General features: G+C 44.4%; 1 protein-coding gene and 2 non-coding genes across 5 annotated transcripts; all 3 read left to right on the forward strand.

The window, feature by feature from the left end:
• The first annotated feature begins 8,712 nt into the window (after nt 1-8,712).
• LOC114681700 lies at nt 8,713-8,816 on the forward strand. The gene has a single exon (XR_003732941.1). It is a non-coding gene; the product is annotated as a U6 spliceosomal RNA (small nuclear RNA).
• A 737-nt stretch (nt 8,817-9,553) lies between these two features.
• Znf566 (zinc finger protein 566) lies at nt 9,554-20,667 on the forward strand. 3 transcript variants are annotated; one of them, XM_028855346.2, is made up of 4 exons: nt 9,554-9,610; nt 11,174-11,220; nt 13,838-13,964; nt 19,204-20,667. In XM_028855346.2, the coding sequence occupies exons 2-4, from the start codon at nt 11,212-11,214 to the stop codon at nt 20,226-20,228; spliced, it is 1,161 nt and encodes a 386-aa protein (XP_028711179.1). In that variant the 5' UTR covers nt 9,554-9,610; nt 11,174-11,211; the 3' UTR covers nt 20,229-20,667. The 3 variants fall into 3 exon arrangements, with proteins under 3 accessions (XP_028711179.1, XP_037058189.1, XP_037058194.1); XM_037202294.1 differs by lacking the exon at nt 9,554-9,610 and adding an exon at nt 9,617-9,825; XM_037202299.1 differs by lacking the exons at nt 9,554-9,610; nt 11,174-11,220 and adding an exon at nt 9,617-9,825.
• Nucleotides 15,685-15,817, forward strand: LOC114681703. Its single transcript, XR_003732942.1, has one exon. It is a non-coding gene; the product is annotated as a small nucleolar RNA SNORA5 (small nucleolar RNA).
• Nucleotides 20,668-22,664: the final 1,997 nt, after the last annotated feature.

Below are 22,664 nucleotides of genomic sequence, written 5' to 3' on the forward strand. Positions count from 1 at the left end.
GTTATATAGGCCAGGGTGGCCTTGAGCTCACAGAGACTCATCTACTGTCTCCTGAGTGCTGGAATTAAAGATGTGTGCCACCATGTTTGGCCCACATCCTCTTTTAGGAGAAAGTATGGGGACAGGGTCTTTTGTAGCCTAGGCTGTTCTTGAACCTGCTACATAGCAAGGAATGACCTTGAACTTCAGATCCTCTGTCTCTTCCCAAGTTCTGGGATTTCTGGCATGCACTAGTATACCCAGTTGTTGTGCTGGGAATTGAACCCAGGGCTTTGTGCATGCTAGCTAAGTACCTACCAGCTGAGCAGCATGCCAGCTGTCAAACCCACATTCCCATTCATTCAGGACCCTTGGGTGAACTCATGAAGAAACCGGTGTGGGTATAGACTACTCACCTGGCCTGGAGGGGCCACATCTGCCCAGATGTGGAGAATGTCTGGCTCTGCAATGCAGCTGAGGATGAAGATGGCGCCACACGAGGGGGTGGAGCTTGCAGCCTCAAGTCTCTTTCAGCCAGCGTTAGTCCTCTCCGGAGAGCAGCAGGGCTCTCCGGGTGTGTCGGCCCCCACCCCTCTCTGCAGACAGGCTCAGTATGGAACTGACCAGGAACTTCCTATGTAGACTACCCAGGCTGGCCACAGGCTCAGAGATCTGCCTGTCTCTGCCTCTTGAGTGCTGGGAAAAAAGGCATACATCACCTTGCCTGGCTATGGTCCAATTCTTTTTTTTTTTTTTTTTTTTCCTGAGACAGGGTTTGTCTGTGTAGCTTCGGAGCCTTTCCTGGAACTCACTCTGTTCACCAGGCTGGCCTCGAACTCACAGAGATCCACCTGGCTCTGCCTCCCGAGTGCTGGGACTAAAGGCGTGTGCCACCACCGCCCGGCTATGGTCCAATTCTTAACATGCTTTTGGAAACTAAAGTTACCACACATTTGTAGCGGGACGCATTCAAACCATAGCAAAATACAACTGATTTTGGTGTATTGCTTTTGTAGCCTGCAAATATGGCAATTTATTAGTTGTTTTACATGGATTTAAAAAATACTTTGAAGGTTTATTTATTTCACATGTATGAGTGTTTTGTCTGTAGTATGTCTGTGCACCATGGGCAGGTCAAAACTCAGAAGAGAACTTCAGATTCCCAGATTCTGGAACTGGAGTTACGGACAGTTTCAAGCTGCCATGTGGATGCTGGGAATCAAATCTAGGTCCTCAACAAGAGCAACAAGTGCTGTTAACTAACTGCTGAGCCATCTCTCCAGTCCCACAGTGATTCTTTTGTTTGTTTGTTTTCAGATAGACACAGTAAGTAACCATGCTAGCCTCCATTCACAATTCTTAAGCCCCAGCCTCTAGAGGTGAGATGATAGCTGTGCACCGCCACACTGAGCTAGAATGTGCTTCCCCAATACCTAATGCCTCTGTGCTTGAAAGTAAAAATACTCGACACTGAGGTCTGCAATGCAGTAACTTTATGAATTACTAAGACTGGTCAAATGAAAGGGGGTTGTAATGGAAACCCCCTTGAAAGAGGCGATAGAATATGACACTTAAACTATTTTCAGAATCTTGTCTGATAAGATAGCTCACTGAATAAAGGCCTGGTAATCTGAATTGGATCCCCACAGAAAGATAGCAGAGGATCACCTCTACAAAGTCTACTTAAGCACATGTACGCACTCACACATGCATACAATACACAATTTTTTTACTATTTAAAAAATGGTACAAATTAGCTGGGCGGTGGTGGCGCACACCTTTAATCCCAGCACTCGGGAGGCAGAACCAGGTGGATCTCTGTGAGTTTGAGGCCAGCCTGGTCTCCAAAGTGAGTTCCAGGAAAGGCACAAAGCTACACAGAGAAACCCTGTCTTGAAAAACAAAAACAAACAAACAAACAAAAAATGGTACAAATTAAAAAAAAAAGCACACATACAAAAATTAACCACATCCAAAGACTACAGTGAGTTTCTACTCAGAGCAGTGATTTGGAACAGAAGCTGTGGAGCTTCATATTGGATTTTATACTTTTCATTATTGAATATATTTTTGTACACTTACCCACCACCAGGATAGGAAAATCCATGGCAGAGTGAGAACTAGAAAGATTTGTAGCTTCATAGCCTTCATAACTGCTGCCCATCATATGCATTCAGGTCATAAGCTAATGCATACGTGGGGCTCTATAACACACAGAAAGAAGATCCAGAAAAACCACAAGGGGATGAGAAAGGATGAAATGCAGGTAATAAAATAAGATTTCAAAATACCTTGGAAGTGTTCAGAATCTAAAGATTTTGTAAACTATCTAATTGGAGATGTGTGTTAGCCATGAGTAGGTTAAAAAGAGATTAAGATGCACCTAATCCAAACTGGAAGGGAATAAGTAAAGTTATTAGTGTTCACAGACATGTTGAAACCTAAAAACTTCATTAAAAATAGTAGAACAGGAGCTCTTCCAGAGATGGCTCTGTGGTTATGAGCACTAATTGCTCTTGAGAGGACCTGGGTTTGGTTCCCAGCACTCAGACAGTTGCTTACAACTGACTATAACTCCTGTTCCAGAGGATCAAATCCTCTTTTGATCACCTCAGAAAGGCACACAAGTGATGCCCATACACTCAGGTGTGCATGTGTACACACACACATACACACACACACACACATTTTGAAATAGGACCAATCCAAGTATGGTGGTGCACACCTGTAATCCCAGCAGTAGTGAGATTGAGGCAGAAACAAAACTTTGAAGCTAACCTGAGCTAAAATGCTGTCTCAAAAACACACAGAACCCTGACATTGTGCTAAATGGATTAAGTCAATCACAAAAAGACAAATCTGTAGCTCCATTTCTGTGACATATCCATAGTAACCAAATTCCTTGAAGCAGAAAGTTGAATGGTGATTGCCAGGGGCTAAAGGAGTGGTTCTCTACCTGTGGGTATTGACCCCTTTGGGTTTGCAAATCAGATATTTATAGTATGATTCATAACAGTGGCAAAATTACAGTTATGAAGTAGCAACAAAATAATTTTATGGTTGTGGGTCACCACAACATGAAAAACTGTATTAAAGGGTCACAGCATTAGGAAGGTTGAGACCCACTGGCACTAATGGAAAGGGAACAGGAAGTTATTTCATGGAAAAATTCTAGAAGCCAGGCAGGTGGCACATGCTTTTAATACCAGCACTCAGGAGGCAGAGCCAGGAAGATCTCTGTGAGTTCTAGGGCAGCCTGACCTACATACCAAGTTCCATGCCAGGTAGGGCTAGGTAGAGAGACCTAGTTGTTACACCAATCCTAAATGGTCTTATAATAAAAACCCAGAACCAGATATCAGGGTGAAAGCTGAAAGGTCAAAGAAGCAGAGCTAGCCACAGCTACCAACTCTTACCTCACCAACTCCTCAGCCTGACAGAGCGTGAATTCCTGTCTCCTTCTGCCTCATAGTCCTTTCTCTTCCCAGCCATATCACTTCCTGTCTCAACCTTCCTAGTGATGGGATTAAAGGTGTGTGATCCCAAGTGCTCGAATTAGAGGTGTATGCCACAACTGCTGCTGTACCCATGTGGCAAGACCCCCAAGCAAGACCACCACCGAGCTATTATCCGATGCAAGCACACAGAGGTTTTTATTAACAACACAAGCTTGGTCAGCCATCCACCATCCGACACAGCGGGTAGAGGAGAATGGCCCCAGCACTTACTTTAAGGGGTTTATATAGGAAAAGTTTACGTGCAGCTTGGGATTGGACGAGGGGGCTAGGGGTGAGGTAAGCATAAGGTTACTAATTGCTAACAGGATTCAGGGTATTTATGGAGACATAAATTTTTATTCCCTGTGAAGGGTTCACAACACGGTCACATTTACTAGGCGGACACTTCTGCCTAGCCAATTCCGGTCAGGCCGGACACCTCCACCTAGCAAGTTCCGGCCAAGGCATCTCGCGTGACCAGAATCCGTGACGCTACATGGCTACGTAGGCGCGCAACGTGACCATGTGGTCTACGCACACGCGTAGAGTAGTGACGTGACCTGGCCACGCCCCCAGCCGGTTTTAAAGCGGAGCGCCATATTCCCGGTTCTCTTCTCTCCTCTTCTCCACGCACGTGTCTCTCCCACAGGCCTGCGCACTCTCTGTCCCTTTATCTCTAATAAACTCTTATAAGCGGATTCTGTCGTGTTTCGTGACGTTTCCTTGCAGGGTAAGAACACAACGCAGCTAAATAACTAGCACCCTGTGTCCTGCTTTTGTTGACACATTCAGATTTATTGTTCCAGTCCTACTTGCCTCTAAGGTCAACTTCTGGTCAGCTGAGTCCATTACTCCCCATATCTTGTTTTGCCAAGTCCAGGATACATAGATTTATTGTCCCAGCCTTATAAGTTTAATTTCTGATCACTTCTAAAACTGCTGTTCGGCAAATACCTTTGGAGGAGGGGAGGGGAAAGCGTCTCTCAAGATGGCTACTGATTTTTCCTTTCATTAGCACCTAACATTCCCAACATTCCAAGCATTAGATAAAACAAGGTAAGATTGCCAGATGTCCCTGAGACCAGCACACACCTTTTCCCCTTTTACTCAGACACCCACAGACAAATCTCAGCCAATCATGGTCCTGAACCCTGGAGATCCCTTCACCTCCAACTTCTACCGTGACAAAAACCCTAACACGGCCAGGCTCGGGGCTCTATGGTAGTATGTCTGCATCAGACACATGGAGAGTCAAGTTTGCGCCTGAAATACATATAGAATTTGGACTCCATGGTGGTCTTTTGGGGGTCTGAATGACCTAGGCATAACAGTATCTTAAACAAAAATATAATAAAAGAAGAAACAATCCCCTCAAAGACCTTTTTTTTAAAGGCCTCATTTTGAAAGAAGTTTTGTGTGTGTGATAGGAGGTTTCTGGAGATACAGTCGTTTAATCTTTTGGGTTGTCTTGGGGTGCAGTGCTGCAGGATGAGGAAGGGAAGTAATAGTGAAACAGCGAAATGTACCCCCCCCCCAGTGAGAATGCACTCTATACACTCAGGAAAAATAAGAAAAAAAGCTCTTTAATGATTGTATGTATGTGGCTCTGGCTGATATCCAAAGATGAACCAGGTATGAAGAGAAAATTTTACTACCTTATGTAGATCTTATACATATTCCACATAAGCAGTCATCCTTAAATCTCTTTCAGGTTCTAGCCTGAAGTTAAACAGACAAGAGAGAGACTGCTAGTCTAGCCCCTTGGGCAGATGGGGATTTACACAGCAAAGATCCTGCCAGAATGATTTTTACATACACTGGTTTTGTTCTCTTCAAACAATTGTTGCCTAGGGTCTTCCTGCCCACCTGGCAGAATTAGGCTTTTCTTAAGCTGAGAATGGGGTTGGGGGCCTGTGGCAGCCCAGGACTTAACAATGCTTGTTGCCCTGTGTTGTCCCCTGGAGCTGCCTGTTAGTGGAATCTTCTCTGATACAGAAGTGGGCCTAATGGCTGTAAGTCAAGGTTGTCTCCGTTTGCTGGGTAATGGAGCCTAATGGCTGGTCAATACGGCTGAACAAATATTTACAGCAGCATTATCCTAGTGTCTTAGTTACTGTTCTATGGCTGTGAAGAGACACCATGACCAAGGAAGGCAACCCTTTATAAAAGAAAGATTTTAATTGGGGGCTTGCTTACGGTTCTTAGTTTTCTGGCTGCGTTGTGTTCTTACCCTGCAAGGAACGTCACGAAACACGACAGAATCCGCTTATAGAGTTTATTAGAAACAAAGGACAGAAAGTGCGCAGGCCTGTGGGAGAGACACGTGCGTGGAGAGAGAAGGGGAAATATGGCGCCGGACTTTTAAAACCGGCTGGGGGCGTGGCCAGGTCACGTCACTACTCTATGTGTGTACGTAGGGCACATGGTGGTGTTGCGCGCTTACATCACCATGCAACTCCACGGGACTCTGATCACGCGAGACCCCTTGGCCCGGAACTTGCTGGGTGGAGACATCCGGGCCCACCGGGTATCCTAGCTACGAAAAGACGCTTTTGATGCGGAAATGGCTGGACGGAAGTGTCCGCCCAGTAAATGGAACCGCGTTGTGAACCCTTCAACGGTTCCAGAGGTTTAGTCCATTGTCATCATGGTGGGGAGCGTGGTAGCATGCAGGAAGGTGTGGGGGAATGGGGATGTGGGGGTGGGGGGTGGGGGGGTGGGGGTGGGGGTGGGGGAGACAGATGGACTGAGACTGACTGGGCCTGGTATGGGCTTTTGAAACCTCAAAGCCCACCCCCAGTAACACACCTCCTCCACCAAGGCCACACCTTGTTGTATTCTGGATGAGTGGGTAAATTCATATGGATCGGTGGGAAGAAGTACAGAGGTACCTCAAGGATGAACTTAGCCTTTTCCAGCTGCTGGGTGGATAAGGGTCTTTCTATTGTTATACAAATCACACATTTAGCAAGTCAATTCCTTATACCATTGTCTCTGATCTAAGTCCCAGCAGAGGGACAATGCCAAATGTAAATTCTCAGTAATAATACCACAGTTTTCTGGGTTGTTGTTACTAAGTCTGCAAGACTTTGATCCCCTAGGAAAACTCTCAGCTAAGACTTCAAACACAAGGCACAGAGACAGTGGGTTACAATCACAAAAGGCAGATCAAAGCCAGGTGCTAACACTCCAGAGTCTACCCGGCTATACCTTTGTGGGAATTCTCCCTCCTTACCTTTCCCAAGCCGGTCCACTAACTGGTGGTGTGATACCTCAGTAAAACCCCCTACTCTATCCCCTACAGACAAAGAGAAGCATAAACCAGGATTCCTAAGTGTAGATAAGAACTTAGACCCCCTTTTCCCCAGGTGGCTGTATCTGCTACAGGGACTTTGGAAAACACAGTCAAGATATTCGACCAAAAGACTAAAAAGGGAGGCGGGTTAAAATAAGTTATATGATCTGTGCCTTTAAGAACTAGCCTCACAAAGAAAGGGGAGTGCTCCTTCCAACCTCCCTGCTGTGAGTGAGAGATTTGGAAGAGCCTTCCTGGAGGCTTGTAAACTTAGAATACACCTTACTTTTGCATTCTGTACCTAAAGTCTCCAGTGGCGGCTTTGGGGGACGTGATCTAGGCACAAGACCCTCACTCTATTGTCTCAAAAAGGGGGCCTTAGACAAAGATGTCTCAATATAGATAGACCCAGGCTAGTTTCAAGTCCCCAGAAATGATGGCGCCAGCCCCAGGAACAAAAGAACAGAGTTAGGATGTCTGATGGTAACCAATTAACCACGAGATGCCCCTCTCTGGAGATAACATGACCAGACCCCGGAGAGGAGTTGTAAAACTCCTGACAGGGCAAACAGATAAGTTAGAATAAGATAAAGTCCAGGCCCGGAAAAAACTGGACCAATCAAGGATGGACCCATACTAACCCCCTCCCCTCTAAGAAATTTTATGGGTTTTGCCTATAAAAACTAACTTCCCCAAGAAAGGATAACTCTTCTCTGCCTCACTTGAGATGGCTTGAGTTGAGTTTCCTGTCATGACTTGTAACAGATAAATAAACCTTGCTTTTGCATTCTGGTATGCTCGTCCTTGGTGGTCTTTCTGGGGGTTACGATCTGGGCACAACAGTGGAGCTCCAATATATGAACCTAAGGAAGCCATTCTCTTTCAAACCACCGCACCTAGCAATCCCAAGCGTCACTTATCTCTAACAGACCTGGTTACTGTAATACTTATCTCTGGGATATTTTGGAGGCAGTGCTTCCTTAGCTCAGGTCTATTTCGTGTGACTCCATTGTTGTGCCCTGGGCGCGAGACCCCCGAAGAGACCACCAGAGACACGACCTCACCGAAATGCAAAAGCAAGGTTTATTGAAGCAGGTCAAGCCGCGGCAGGGCCCTCGTCAAGTCATCCAATGCAGTAGAGGGTGGAGGAGGTGCCCGCCCCTCTGCAAGCTCGGGTTTTAAAGGCAAAAACCATAAAGTTACATCATTTAGGGGCGATAGTATGGGTGCAATTCTGATTGGCTCAAGATTTAATGGCTTTTCAGAATTTCTGTGTTATCTTACTTTGTAGTTTTAACCGGTTGCTTGTCAAACTTTATAGACTACCTCCGGCATTGGGGTATTCTGTGGTTAATCAACTGTTACCAGATAGTCCTTCAAACATCCTGACTTTGTACTTTGACCATCTCCGGCATTGGGGTGTTCTATGGTTAATCAGTTGCTACCAGATGGCTCTTCAAACATCCTGACTTTGTTGACCATCTCCAGCATTGGGGCATTCTATGGTTAATCAGTTGCTACCAGATGGCTCTTCAAACATCCTGACTTTGTCCTGGGACCTATGTCAGCAGCTCTGAGAGTTCTGAAACCCGAGCCTGTTTCAAGCTGGGGTGAGGGGCTTGCTTGAAATGGGGGTGCTGGGGTTCTCCATTCATGTCTCCCATTAAGTTTATTAGTAAATAGTTTATAACATCCACTTCTTTCTTCAGATTCCTTCTCCATCACTAGGACTACTGTGGCTGATTTGGGAAGCGCTGGATGAAGAATGCTCTCAGCTGAACATTGCAGTTAATAGAGAAGTGTGTTAAGCCATGTTATTCTGTCTTCTGAAGAGAAAAAACCGTGATTACACAGAGATTTAGAGTTTTAACTTTAATGTCATTTAAACCATCTATTTCAGATCAACTGATTTGTAGACAAGATATATTTGTTATGAAAATAGTGCTTGCTTTAGCAGCACATATACTAAAATTGGAACGATACAGAGATTAGCATGGCCCCTGAGCAAGGATGACATGCAAATTCGTGAAGCGCTCCATATTTAAAAAAAGAAAGAAAAGAACTTCTAACAAAGATACTTTCTCCAAGTGTTTCACTGTTCTTGCTTTTGACCTAACTATCCCTATGTAGACAAGGATGACCTTGAGCTTCTGATCCTGCTGCATCACCTGAGTGCTAGGATTTCAGCATAGGGGAATCCAGGCCTGGTTCCTGATATTCACCCTTCCAACCTAGAGGACCTGCTTTGGGTCTCACAACATCTAAGTCTTCAGCACTAAAGTATACCAAGTCAAATTCATTCCCAGAACAAGCCATATGTCCGCCCAGGAAATTTGCTCCTGCACACTTCTTGGGCCACTAACACCCCAGAGGTGACCACGCCAAGGCTTAGCTCTCTGAGGAATTGAGATCACTTTTGAATCCATCAGTCTTTTTTTTTTTTGTTTTTTTCTTCTATTGCGCTAACTACATTTCCCAGAAACCTCAGCGGTGCCAATACTCTTGTTATGCAAATCACACTCCGCCCCTAGCGCTCCCCCGCCCTTTTCCTGATGCTGTTCATGACTTCAGATAATACGGAAGGACTGCGAAATAAAAAAATTTCTAGATTTTTGGAGTTGGTCTTTAAGGCAATGATGGAGAATTATTCAGGGTTCTATGAATCCTGCAGGATGCGTTTTGGCCACGCCTCAGTCGAATGTGCATAGAAATGCCCGCTCTTCGGGCGCCATCTTGTCCGTGGCGGTGTCTCTGACTACGTTTCCCAGAAGCCTCCTCGGCTTCTCGCGGGAGAGTCATGCGCCGGCGGGACTTCAGAGCTTCGCTGGCAATTGCTGAGGTGCAGTAAAGGGTGCAGGGTTTGGGAAGCTAGGAAGGCCGAGTTGGGGAACCCGAGAGGAGGGCGGGGCAAGCAGCGAGCCCGGGCTTTGTGCGCTGAGGAGTTGAGGTCGGAATTGCGCGGTTAGTTTGTGAGCGGTGATGGCGCGGTGCTGAGGGGCTGCATTTGTGATGAGCATCTGTTTCTGCTAACACCGTGGTAGGCACCAGCCCTTGGTGAGTGAGAGCGGGCGAGCTGGGGACCACGTGCGGTATTGTGTGGACAGTGTGTGGCTGTGGAGAGCCTGTGACTGGTTGAGTGTTCTGTCCCTGTGGTGGCGTGCGATCTGTGGTGTTGGGACCATGTCCAGCACAGTACAGGCAGAAAACCTTTGGATTCTGTGCTCGTGGTAAAGTACGGTTGTATTTACGTTACCTCCCGAGTCCCCGAGAGTGTAGTTCTCGGCTTCGCTGGTTGCCTGTAGTTGAACGTCGCTACTGTGGGTCTGTGGGGGGTGGGTGTGTGAAGTTTCGGGTGTGTATCTCTGCGTGCGTTGTATTTTAGCTTTTCCTCATTTTAGAACTTCACGTGAGTGCTAGCATGCTCTCCATTGTCTTTTATTATGTTTATTTGTACACCTGTGTGGAACTCATCCATGTTAAGTAGGATAGCGGCTTACCAAGTTGTTTTGCCGTTTGGTATTCCAGGATCTGAAGTATACTGCACGTATTCATCCCGTCTATTAATAGTAGACATTTGAGTATTTCTAATTTTTAATCCTATAAACATACTGCCGTGACCGTTTTAATTTTTTAATTTATTTTTTTGGAGACTGTATCACCCTGGCTGGCCTGGAACTTGCTATGTAGACCAGGCTGGCCTCAAATTCACAGATCCACCTGCCTCTGCCTCCCGAGTGCCACCACTACCCCAGACTTATAATTACTTTTACAATAGGATACAGGAACTTCAGTTTCTACTAGTGCAAGTATTGAGTCATGTATTCCACTTTACTAACTGATGCAAAATATACCAGAGCGAGTGCACATATGGCACACATAGATGCTTTCAAGAGAAGTGCTCCATATCCTTACCAACGAATGAATGAATAAATAAATAAATAGGCTTAAAATGTGATTTAAGAAAAAGATTTATTTTTAAGCCTGGTGCTCTGGTGCTCTGGAGGCCGAGGCAGGTGGATCTCTGTGACTTTAAGACCAGTCTACAGGGTGAGTTCCAGCACAGCCAGAGCTGTGTAGAGAAACCTTGTCTCACAAAACCATAGGGTGGCGGGGCAGGTTGAAGTAGAGAGGTCAGTTTTACTGCCTCAGTCTCATGAGTGCTGAGATTCCAGGCATGTGCCAACATGCTCTAGTTTATAAAAGAATTGTATATCTTCGTGGATATGCTTATGTGCACATGAGCCATCTTGCCCAAAGCCCTCCTGTTCCATCCAGAGCCTGACTTTCTGAAGTTGGAGATGTTGAGATCTTTGTAGCTCCTCCATGTGTGGGGTGAGTTCATGGGGAGTGATTGTTTGGGATGTGTCAAGTGGGGTCTCACTGTTGTCTTTGCCTCTCCTAGTTCTGCTCTGTGACTGAGGAGCTGTGCATAGCAAAGCCATGGCTCAGGTGAGGTGTGATTTTTTTTGTATTTAAATTGAGTCATTCTTGTCTCTAGTACAAATAAATGTCCGATTTCTTCATCCTGATGATGTTTCGGTTGGTGTTAAACAAGAAACCTTTCAATTTAGTTATGAACAGCCTGCATAGTCTCTCCTTGCTCTAGTGCAGCGGTTCTTAGACTTCCTGATGCTTTCACCCTTTAACACAGTTCCTCATGTTGTGGTGACCCCCAACCATGAAATTATTTTTGCTGCTACTTCATAACTGTAATTTTGCTACTGTTATGAATCATAATGTAAATATCTTTGTTTTCTGATGCTCTTAGGTAACCCCTGTGAGAGGGTCATTGGATGATTTCCCCTCAAAGGGGTTGCAACCCACAGGTTGAGAACTGTTGCTCTAAAGGAGAGGGTCTCTAATAGACTAATCGAAAAAGCTTTGGGGGTCCAACTTTTTTAAAGGCCAGGCTCACAACCAAAACATGGTGGTACATCCCTTTAATTCCAGCACTCGGGAGGCAGAAGTAGGAAGAGTTCAAGGCTAGCCTGGTCTACATAGTGAATTCCTTCAGAGGCCTGAAGAGGGTGTCAGATCCCCTGGGACTCTATTTACAGATGGTGTGAGCCCCAGTGTTGGTGATGGGAACGGAACCTGGGTCCTCTGCAAGAGCAACTGGTGCTCTCAACTGCTGAGCCATCTCTCCAGCCCAATACCATTGTATTAAGCAGCGTCTTTCTCTATCATCTTCCTGAAGCTCAGTAATAAAGGCAATTGGCAGTTCAGCAGTGGTGTTATAAGTAACACTGTTCTCAATATTAAGATTGTCTTTTGTTGATGTTTGTTTGGAGACAGTCTTTCTAGGCTGGCTTTCAACTCATTTAGCTGAAGATAACCTTGGGCTCCTGTCTTCATTTCCCAAGTGTTGGAATTACAGGCATGTGCCACCATGCCCAGGTTATATAGCTCTAGGGATGGTACCCAGGGTTTCATGCCTACTAGACAATTGCTTTAACAAATGAGCTACATCCCCTGCTCAAGGAACTCTTTAAAGATTAATATCAACCTAAATGTCTAAAGGTAAATGAAAGTGTCGTGGCTCATCCCTGAATCCCAGTTCTTAAGATGATGGTGGACTTGAGGCTGGCTTGCACTACAGTTAGTTCAAGGCTACTCTGGGGTACATAGTGAGCCCCTGTCTTGAAAAACCAAGAACTAGCAGGGTGGAGGTGCTGCATGCCTTTAATTCCAGCAAAGGCAGGCAGATCTCTCAGTTTGTGGCCAGCCTGGTCTACAGAGTGAGTTCCTGGATGGCCAGGGTTACACAGAGAAACCCTGTCTTGGGGGGTAGCGGAAGCCAAGAACTGGGAAGTAGCTCATTGGTAAAATACTTGTGTAGCATGAAAAGGCCATGAATTCCTGGATTTCAAGTCAAACATCAAAGGCAAGTATGTGAGCAAGAAATTGGCATTTATTATCTTTAAGATAGAGTATTATTTAATCTGAAATAAATATGCCTATAAAGACACTTATTATAACAAGCCTTCCCTCCCCCCCTTTTTAAATGTGTCTTACTTTGTAGACCAGGCTGGCCTCAAACTCACAGAGCTCTGCCTGCCTCTGCCTCCCGAGTGCTGGGATGAAAGGAATGTGCCACCAGGCCCAGCATTCTACTTCCCACTGCTCATCTGGCTCCTCTAATTGGCTTATTGAGGATGGGTGAGTGAATCTGGCTTGGTGCACAGGCTATGACTCCCAAGTTCAATAAAATCATTGCCACACATCAGTCAGTGAGTTCTTCCCTTTTTTTTTGTTTTGGTTTTTGGTTTTGGTTTTTTTGAGACACATCAGTTTCTTTTGGACGTAGAGATGCCCTCCCATCCCTTTGTGCCCTCGTTCCCATCTGATCTGATTCCTCTCTAGCCTGCCAGCACGTTCCCGAAATTTACTCTTTCCCCTGGATTTTCCTCTACTATTCTCCTGTCGACTTTTAACTGTTTCTGGCATCCCATGGCTCTTTCTGGCTTACTCCCACATCCTCCAGTAGTTTCCAAGGAACTTGTACTTGAGTCTTTGTATGTCTGGGAATGTACACTCAGCAGAAAATAGTTTCCTTATAGAATCCTAGGTCAGAATTTATTTTTCTCCACTGGGTTAGTGAAGAATTGTTCTGTTCCTTGTGTTCAGAAGTGTTAGGAATCCCATTATCCTCTGGTTCTCGATGCGTTTATATAATCTGCTGTATCTGGAGGCTTCTAATGTCCTGTCTTTCTCTTCTATCCTGAAATTAAACTCTTGGCTGTTTGAGACTAGAGGACCATGTAGTGAGAATACTATGAGGCTTTGTATAAATCATTTCCTTTAATACAGACGTCCTCCCAGCTGGATTCTGTGCCTTCCCAGCCTCAAGCAGATAATGGAGGAATTCATTCAGCCCAGATGGCTTTGTCTGGAGGAAACATTGACATGGAAGCACAGTGGTTTGCTCACAGGCCTTCCCTAGGATTCCAGACATTCATATTCACTGCTTTTAGCATGTTCTGACTTACTCCTCTTCTGTTACTTTTCCTGCACAGAAACTTTATTTTATTATTATTAATTGAGCAATATGTGGTTATTGTTTCAGGTGTCAGTACTGTTCCGTGATGTGTACATAGACTTCTCTCAGGAGGAATGGGAATGCCTGACTGAGGAGCAGAGAGATTTGTACAGAGATGTGATGTTGGAGAATTATAGCAACCTGCTTTCAATGGGTAAGGATATTCATACTGACTCTGATTTGCCCATTGGTAGGTCTGTTTCCTCCCTTCCTCCAAGTGTGAGATGCTCACTTGCCTTTGAAGAAACCATTGAGAGCTGGGCATGGTGATGCACACCTTTAATCCTAGCTCTCTGGAGGCAGAGGCAGGTGGATCTTTGTGAGTTCAAGGCCAGCCAGGGCTACAGTCCTATCTTAAAAACCCCCAAAGGGAAAGAAAGAAAAAGCTGCATGGAGTTACAGAGCATTCTGAGTCTCCCTCGTGTCTCAGAGATGTCCTTTGCCTCTCTGTCACCCTTCCTGTACGTATACTTTGGATCCAGTCCTGTCAAGCTTCTTGAGAGGTCTTAGATGTGGGGCTCAAGGGGGACACTTGGATGGATTGTGTGTAGCATGTGAGATGTTTATTAGAAGCGTTATTAACTCATGGACAGACAGACAGCAGTGTGGCTGAGACTCTGAGGACACTTCAGGCCCCAGCATCACTGCAGCATAATGGGAACTAAAGAGTGACAGATCTGGGTTGGTCTTACAGACCTCTGAGGAAGAGGGAAGGGTTCAGCAAGAGCCTGAAGACAGGGCCTCTGATTTCCCATCAGGCAGTGGTGGAAGGGAATTGTGGCTACCAGCAGGTCCTTTGGTGTGTTCAAGCCTGCAAGTGCACTTCTCCAGATGAGAAGTCCAAGTCCTGGGAGCTGTTTGCCGGTGTCCACAGACCTTGCCCTCCATAGGGTGCCTGCCAGTATCTGTGAGGCCAGAGAGGAGACTGCAGGTACTGCGGCCTGAGTAGCAGTTTGGTCCAATTTCCAACACTTCTCTTTGCATATCTTCTGTCTAAATATTGAAATATGCATTTTCCTGCATTGTCAAAGATCAGACAGCTCTTTCTTCTCTCCTCCCCTCCCTTTTTCCTTTCTCCATCCACTTTTCTTCTCTCCTTCACTCCCTCCTGGGGATTAACCTGGGGCCTGTGCCACTCTCTTAGGTTTCTGTAGCTGTGAAGAGACACCATGACCATGGCACCTCTTATAAAGAAAAACATTTAATTGCGGTGGCAGCTTACAGTTCTGAGGTTTAGTCCATTATCGTCATGGCAGGGAGCATGGCAGCTGGGTTTGCAGACAGATGTGGTGCTAGAACTGGGAGTCCTACATCTTGATCAGCAGGCAACAGGAAGTGAACGGAAACACTGGGCATGGCTTGAGCATATATGAGACCTCAAAGCCTGCCTCTATAGTGCCACACTTCCTCCAATAAAGCCAAAGCCACACCTCCTAATAGTGCCACTCCCTATGAGATTATGGGGCCAATTACATTCAAATTGCCACAGCCACTGACCTGCAGTTCTGTCAGACTTGCTTTGTTAACTAGGTTTTTTGTTTTGTTTTTATTCTGAAGTTCCATGCCCTCCTTGATTCATCCATATACATACATACATACATACATACATATTTTAATTAAATTTTTTTTTTTTATGTTTTTGGTTTGTCAAGGCAGGGTTACTCTGTGTAACAGCCCTCAATTGTCGTGGAACTTGCTCTGTGGAACAGGCACACCTTGAACTCTCAAAGATCCACCTGCCTCTGCCTCCCAAGTGCTGGGATGAAAGGCGTGCGCCACCACCTCCTGGCTCATCCATACTTTTAAGTATAATTTACTGTTTCTCTTAATGTGTACAGTTCTCAGGTAGGAACTACAGAAGTTAAAAAATAAACTGCAGCCATGTCAAATTCAGTGCTGTCCTACCATGGCAAGCACTGGCCCAGAGGCTGCCATAGAAACTGTCATTTTGGGCCCTGTTCTCAGCCCTGTGCTTGGAGTCAGGGATGAATGTGGTCACAGATAACAAGCCTCTAGACCTCAAGTCTGTAGGTGGCAGTGGCTTTCACAACTAATCTTTGAGGTCTTCTCCACCTCCCCCAAAATAGTGATCTTTGGTCTAGGTGTGATGTGTGTATGTGTAAATGCACATACACTTAAAAATGATTTTCTATAGCTTTTTCAAATGTCCTTAGTGTTACTTATCCCTCCTCTGTAATTGAGATTTTCTTTGGACTGCCAGTCAGCTCCCAAATAAAGACACAGAGACTAATTATTAATTATGAAAGCTTGGCCTTAGCTTAGGCTTGTTCCACTAGCTCTTTTAACTTAATTTAACCTGTTTCTATTCATCTATGCATTGCCTCGGGGCTTTTTGCCTTACTTTTATCTGTATGTCCTACTTTCCTGCTTCCTCTGGCTGATTGGCCCTGGCATCACCTCCCCACTACCACCACCCACCCAACCCTACCCCTGCCTCTAAGTTCCTCCTCCTCCTTACTCTCCCTGCCCAGAAGTCCCATCTATACCTCCTTCCTCACTATTGGCCATTCAGCTTTTTATTAGACCAATCAGGTGCCTTAGGCAGGCAAGGTGAAATAGCAACAAACCTTTATATAATTAAACAAATCCAACACATCTCTAGATAGTTAAACAAATGTAACACATCTTTCCATAGTTAAACAAATATTCTGCAACATAAACAAATGTAACACATCTTTGCATATTTGAACAAATATTCCGAAGCATCCTCCCTTTCTCTCCTGTGTCGTCTATCTTCCCCAATTAAAGGACAACCCACACACACCACTGTAGGTGGAGTTTTCCTGGCCCAACAGTCTGCTCCAAAATAATCACTCAGAGGCTTAATATAAATTACAAATGCTCGGTCGATAGCGTAGGCTTGTAACTAGCTAACTCTTACACTTAAATTAACCCATATTTCTTATTTACCTTCTGGCATGTGGCCCATGGCTTGTTACCTCATTTTCTACACATCCTGGTCCCTCAGCACCTGGCTGGCGTCTCCCGATTCCACCTTTCTTCCTCCCAGAGACCCGTGCCGTCAGGTTTGCCAGTGCATGTTATTTCTGTGCTCCATCCTGGTTCTCTTACTCTTGCCTAGGTCACCCAGGACTGAGACGCTATTCCCACAGATGAATAGTGGTTCAAACCGATGTTTCTGTCATTTTGCTCATGTTTATAGGGAGGTTTTTTTAGGTGTCACACCTTCATTTGTATTCTCTCACTTATTCCTGAATAAGTTGCTTTATTTGATCACTGACATGACTGAGAAAAGAATTGTGTGTGTGTGTGTATGTGTGTGTGTGTGTATGTATATATGTGTGTATGTGTGTATATATGTATGTGTGTATATATGTATGTATATGTGTGTATATGTATGTATATATGTGTGTGTATATATATGTGTGTATATATATGTATATTTTTTCAAGGTAGGGTCTCTGTATGTAGTTCTGCCTGTCCTGTAACTCTGTGTAGAGCTCACAGAATGTGTGTGTGTGTTGAGGGGGTTTGTCTGCATCTATGTGTGCCATGTGCATATAGTACCCATGGAGGCCAGAAGAGGGTATCTGATCCTTGAAAGTGGAGTTATTCCTGACTTAGTTAAAATTTATTCCACAATAGTATTAATTACCTACTACATACCACATAGTTCACATAGGCTTTCCTATGCAATCATCCTATCATCTCTTATTTTCTCATTTTGTTTTATTGAGACAGGGTTTCATTTTATAACCCAGGCTTGCTTAGAACTCACAGTGTAGCTCAGACTTGCTTGAACTCACAACACCTCTTTTCTCAGCCTCAGGAGTCCTGAGATTACAAACATGAGCCACTACACCTGGCTTTATTGTCTGTTTTATTTATTGATTTAAAAAAAATTTAAAGTATTTATTTGTATGACTGTTTTGCTTCCCATGTATGTGCACCATGTACATGCCTGGTGCCCACAGAAGTCAGAAGAGGGCACTGGATCCTCTGGAACTGGACAGTTGTGAGCCACCCTGTGTGTACTGGGAATTGAACCTGGGTCCTCTGCAAGAGCAGCCAGTGCTTTTAAGTGCTGAGCCTACTCTCTGACCCCTTTATTGATTTTTTTTTTTTTTTTTTATGGTTTTTCGAGACAGGGTTTCTCTGTGTAGCTTTGCGCCTTTCCTGGAACTCGCTTTGGAGACCAGGCTGGCCTCGAACTCACAGAGATCCACTTGCCTCTGCCTCCCGAGTGCTGGGATTAAAGGCGTGCGCCACCACTGCCCAGCCTTTTTTTTTTTTTTAAATTTCTTGACACAGTGTTTCTCTGTGTAGACTAGGCTATCCTTGAACTCAGAGATTTGTGCTGGGGGATATTCTATCACACTGAACCCAGAGTTGCATTTGGGTTAATTAAATAAAACTATGGGTCAGGAGGCTGAGTTAGCAACTAGTTGACAGAAAGTAATCATAGAGCATCGGAGGGCATCTGGAAGAGATAGAGATGCACCAGAAGTAGTGGGGAAGGATATGGAGTGGTGTGGGTGTTTGTTTGGCTGAGCCAAGGACTCTCCTTTTCGGAGATGCCACAAGGAAAGGTTAGGTAGTTGTTACTCAGCCTCTGAGCTAGCAGGTTTTCACCCCAGCCTTTGACTCTCAAGTCTTATTTATAAGTAGAAAGATAGGGATTTAGTTAAAGCTACCTTTTTTTAGTGGCAGCAATGGAACTGGTGTCTATGGGAACAGGAATTCCTGCCAGACTGTGGCCTGAGCAGCTGGACCACTGCCAGAGAAGCAGGCTGGTAACTTCGTAGTCAGAATTGCTGGCTGGAGTATCAGTAGATTAAGGTGCAATGACGGTACTGAATTAAAACAACAGATTTTTCTGCTTCTGCCTCCCCAGGGCTGGGACCAAAGATGTCCACCACCACATTCACCTTCAATATTTTTTTTAATCTTTTAAAATTTTGTGTGTGTGTGTGTGTGTGTGTGTGTGTGTGTGTGTGTGTGTGTGTGTGTACACCGTGTGTGTGCCTCTTTTTATCCTAGAACTAGGGTTACAGGAATTTGTGACTATCATGTGGGCACTGGCAACAAAACCTGGATCCTCTGTAAGAACCACAAGTGTTCTTAACCACTGAGCCGTATTTCTAGCCTCAGATTTTTTTTTTTTTTATTATTAATACAGATTCTCATAAAATCCAGATTGGCTTCAAACTCAGGATGACTTTGAACTCCTGACCCTTCCTGTCTTCATTTCCTGAATGCTGGGGTTATCAGTGTATGCCATCTCACCCAGATGACTGACATCTAGTTTCAAAAAATCACTTTAGTTCTCCTGTGCTTGTATTATTCTAATTTAATTTCTGTGTCTCCCAAACAATAAAAATGTGAGTGATCACTTGTGTATTTTCTTTTAGTCCTGGAATCAAGATGTGAGGCCCAGAAATTGTTTTTGAAGAAGGAACTTTATGAAATAGAGTCAGCACAGTGGGAGATAATAAGGAAACTCACAAGACAGGACCTTCAGTGCTCTAGTCCCCGAGGTGCCTGGGAATGGAATGGCCAGTGTTCGAGACAGCCTGGATCTCAGGAGAGACAATTCAGTGAACTGATAATCAATCGTGAAGACACGCCCACTCACAATCAGTATCCATCCTTCAGGCTTCAGCAAATTATTAAGAATAAAGAGAAATATTGTGCAAGTAAAGAAAATAGGAAACACTATAAACATGGCTCGCAGTTTACTACCCATCAAATTATTCGTACCACTGAGAAGCCGTATGAATGTAAGGACTGTGGCAAGACCTTTAGACACCCCTCAGGACTTACTCATCATCACAAAATTCACACTGGAAAGAAACCCTTTGAATGTAAGGAATGTGGAAAAACGTTTATTTGTGGTTCAGACCTAACACGACATCACAGAATTCATACAGGTGAGAAACCCTATGAATGTAAGGACTGTGGAAAAGCCTTTAGCAGTGGTTCAAATTTTACTCGCCATCAGAGAATTCACACTGGTGAGAAGCCTTATGAATGTAAAGAATGTGGGAAGGCTTTTAGTAGTGGTTCAAATTTTACTCAACATCAGAGAATTCACACTGGAGAGAAACCATATGAATGTAAGGAATGTGGCAATGCCTTTAGTCAGAGTTCACAGCTCATTAAACATCAAAGAATACATACTGGTGAGAAACCCTATGAATGTAAGGAATGTGAAAAGGCTTTCCGGTCTGGCTCTGACCTCACTAGACATCAGAGAATTCATACTGGAGAGAAACCCTATGAATGTAAGATTTGTGGGAAAGCCTATTCTCAGAGCTCACAACTTATCAGTCATCATAGGATTCACGCTGGTAAGAAAGCCTATAAATATGAGGACTGTGGAAAGAACTTTAACTATGACTCACAACTTATTCAGCATCAAAACTTATATTGGTGATAAACAAAAACATACAAGATGTATGTGAAGACTCAAAACAATCAGAGAATCTACCTTTAAAACCCCTCTAGACTGAAGAATGTAGAAACAGTTTACTTGTCAATGACAGCTTGTTCATCTGAAGAGAATTCATATTGGAGAGATAACCTATGAATATAGTATATTCTGGAAGCCTATTAGTAACTGTTCCTATTTTTATTGACCCAGATTGTTCAGTCTGCACATAATTGAAAACAATACTTTGAACTTAAACATCAGAATTCATGTAGGAATGTAATCTTATGGTTTTCCTTGTTTCCTTAGGTTTTTTTTTAATATAATTGTTACATTAACATTTTAATCCATTTTGACTTTACATGGCTATAAAGTTTTTCTGTTAACATAATTTCAAAATACCTTAATTTTTAAAGTTAATGAAAGTGCCATTTTTAATTTTAAAGGTGTTTTTTTTTCTTTAGCTTTTTATAAAGCACGCTCTTGTAAACATGCTCATGAACAACCTTCCTCAGGGTAAATGGGAGCTACATGACCAAACACCTTAGAAAAGGTACTTGAAGGGTTTGTCACTGCGGTTGGCACACAGCCACGCATCAGCAGCTGCCTGAGGTTCTCTTCAGAGACCTCCATCCAGGCCAGACTGAGTCATGGCATCACAAGAACTTCAGAGGGACCCGGATATGAAGCAGAGTTGGATTTATTACAAATAGAAATGAATGCTCTAAGAGAGAAAGGGGAAAGTGGGCCCGACAGGAGGGATGTGGGTGTCTAGGGGAGAGTCACAGTTAGGTTCTTACAGTGAGTACCTAAGGGATCTTGATGGCTTTCAAGTTACATCTGAAAAGACTGCTAAGAACGCAACTCTTTTCTAACATTGCCCCCAAAGTGTCATTTGTAACAAGGTTAAGAGTTAAAGAATTTTTATAGACGGGCATGATTGTCCACACCTTTAATCCCAGCAACTCAGGAAGCTGAAGCAGGTAGATCTCTGAGTTCAAGGCCAGCCTGGTCTACAGAGTGAGTTCCAGGACAGCCAGGACTGTTACACAGAGAAACCCTATCTCAAAAAAACAAAAGAAAAAAACTTAAAAGAACTTTTCTCAGTAAATGAAGTTGTGTGGTGGTTTACAAAGAGAACCAATCACTTAGGTACAGAAGAGATCGTGCCGGGAACATAAGGTTATACGTCCTTGAAAGCCCAAGTGAGCACAGCCTAATCGCTGTTGACATCCTTGATGGAGATGGAGATGGCTGCTGGGAAAGTGTCAGCTGGTACAGGCAGAGCAATTTGTAGAGTTTTGTTAGGTTGTTTCATTTCATGTGCCTGGGTGTTTTGCCTGCACATGTGTACATGTACCAGCTATGTGCCTGGTGTCCTTGAGGCCTGAAGAAAGATTGCAGGCCCTGAAACAAGAGTTTCCAAATGGTTGTGAGCCCTGTGGGTGCTGAGAACAGAACCCAGGTCCACTATTAGAGTAGCCAGTGCTCTCAAGCGCTGAGCCTTCCCTCGTCCTGAAAATAGTTTACTTGCTGACTCTGACAAGTTGTCTTCTGGAACACACATAGTTTTTATGAGCTGTTAGGTCCTTCTCAGTAGAGTCTGAAGTCTGCCTATGTGGGCATTAAAAGCATGAGGTCTCCAAGCCTTTTCTACTGGGACACTGAGGTTCCCTGTCTTTCTATCCTGCTATGGAGTTCAATATGGTTCACAGTTTGAGGGTACACCTTGGCAGGACAGGAATGGCAAAAGGTTTATGAAGCTACTGGTCATGTTGAGTCTGCAGTCGGGAAGCAGAAAGGTGAATGCAAGTGCTTAGCTTGCTTAGAATTTTTTTTTCTAGATTTATGTGTATGAGTATTTTGCCTGCATGTATATATACACCACATTTACTTATGGATGATGAAGAGCCACCATGTGGGCGTTGGGAATAACCTGGGTCCTCCGTAAAAATAGCAAGTGCTCTTCGGTATTGAATCCACAGGTGTCCCTTGTCCAGTAGCCCCCAACCCCACGAACATGCTCTTTTTGAGTTCAGGGTGTATCTTCCTACTTGAGTTAAAGCTGTGTGGAAATATCTTATTCTCTCACCCCCAGACTCCCAGAGAGAGATATGTCTTGTGAGTCTGAATCTCAAGTTGACAATCAAGGTTAGTGGCCCTTCATGGTGGCACATGGGAAGCAGAGGCCAGCCTGGTCTACAGAATAAGATCCAGGACAGCCAGGACTACACAGAGAAACCCTGTCTTGAAAAACAAACCAAACCAAAAAACTTAGCAATCACAGGACTCTGACCTTGACAGTGTTTCATTGTGCAACTGCAAATCACTTTAAGTGCCTTGTTGGGCCTGCTGACAGTCAGCTGGGTAGCTGGGTAGAGGTGTGCGGATTGAAGAGACAATGAAGAGGACAAAGAGTCGAGAGGTCTGCCCGTCAGAGGT

This window comes from Peromyscus leucopus, chromosome 1 (genome assembly GCF_004664715.2).
Source record: "Peromyscus leucopus breed LL Stock chromosome 1, UCI_PerLeu_2.1, whole genome shotgun sequence".
NCBI lineage: Eukaryota > Metazoa > Chordata > Mammalia > Rodentia > Cricetidae > Peromyscus > Peromyscus leucopus.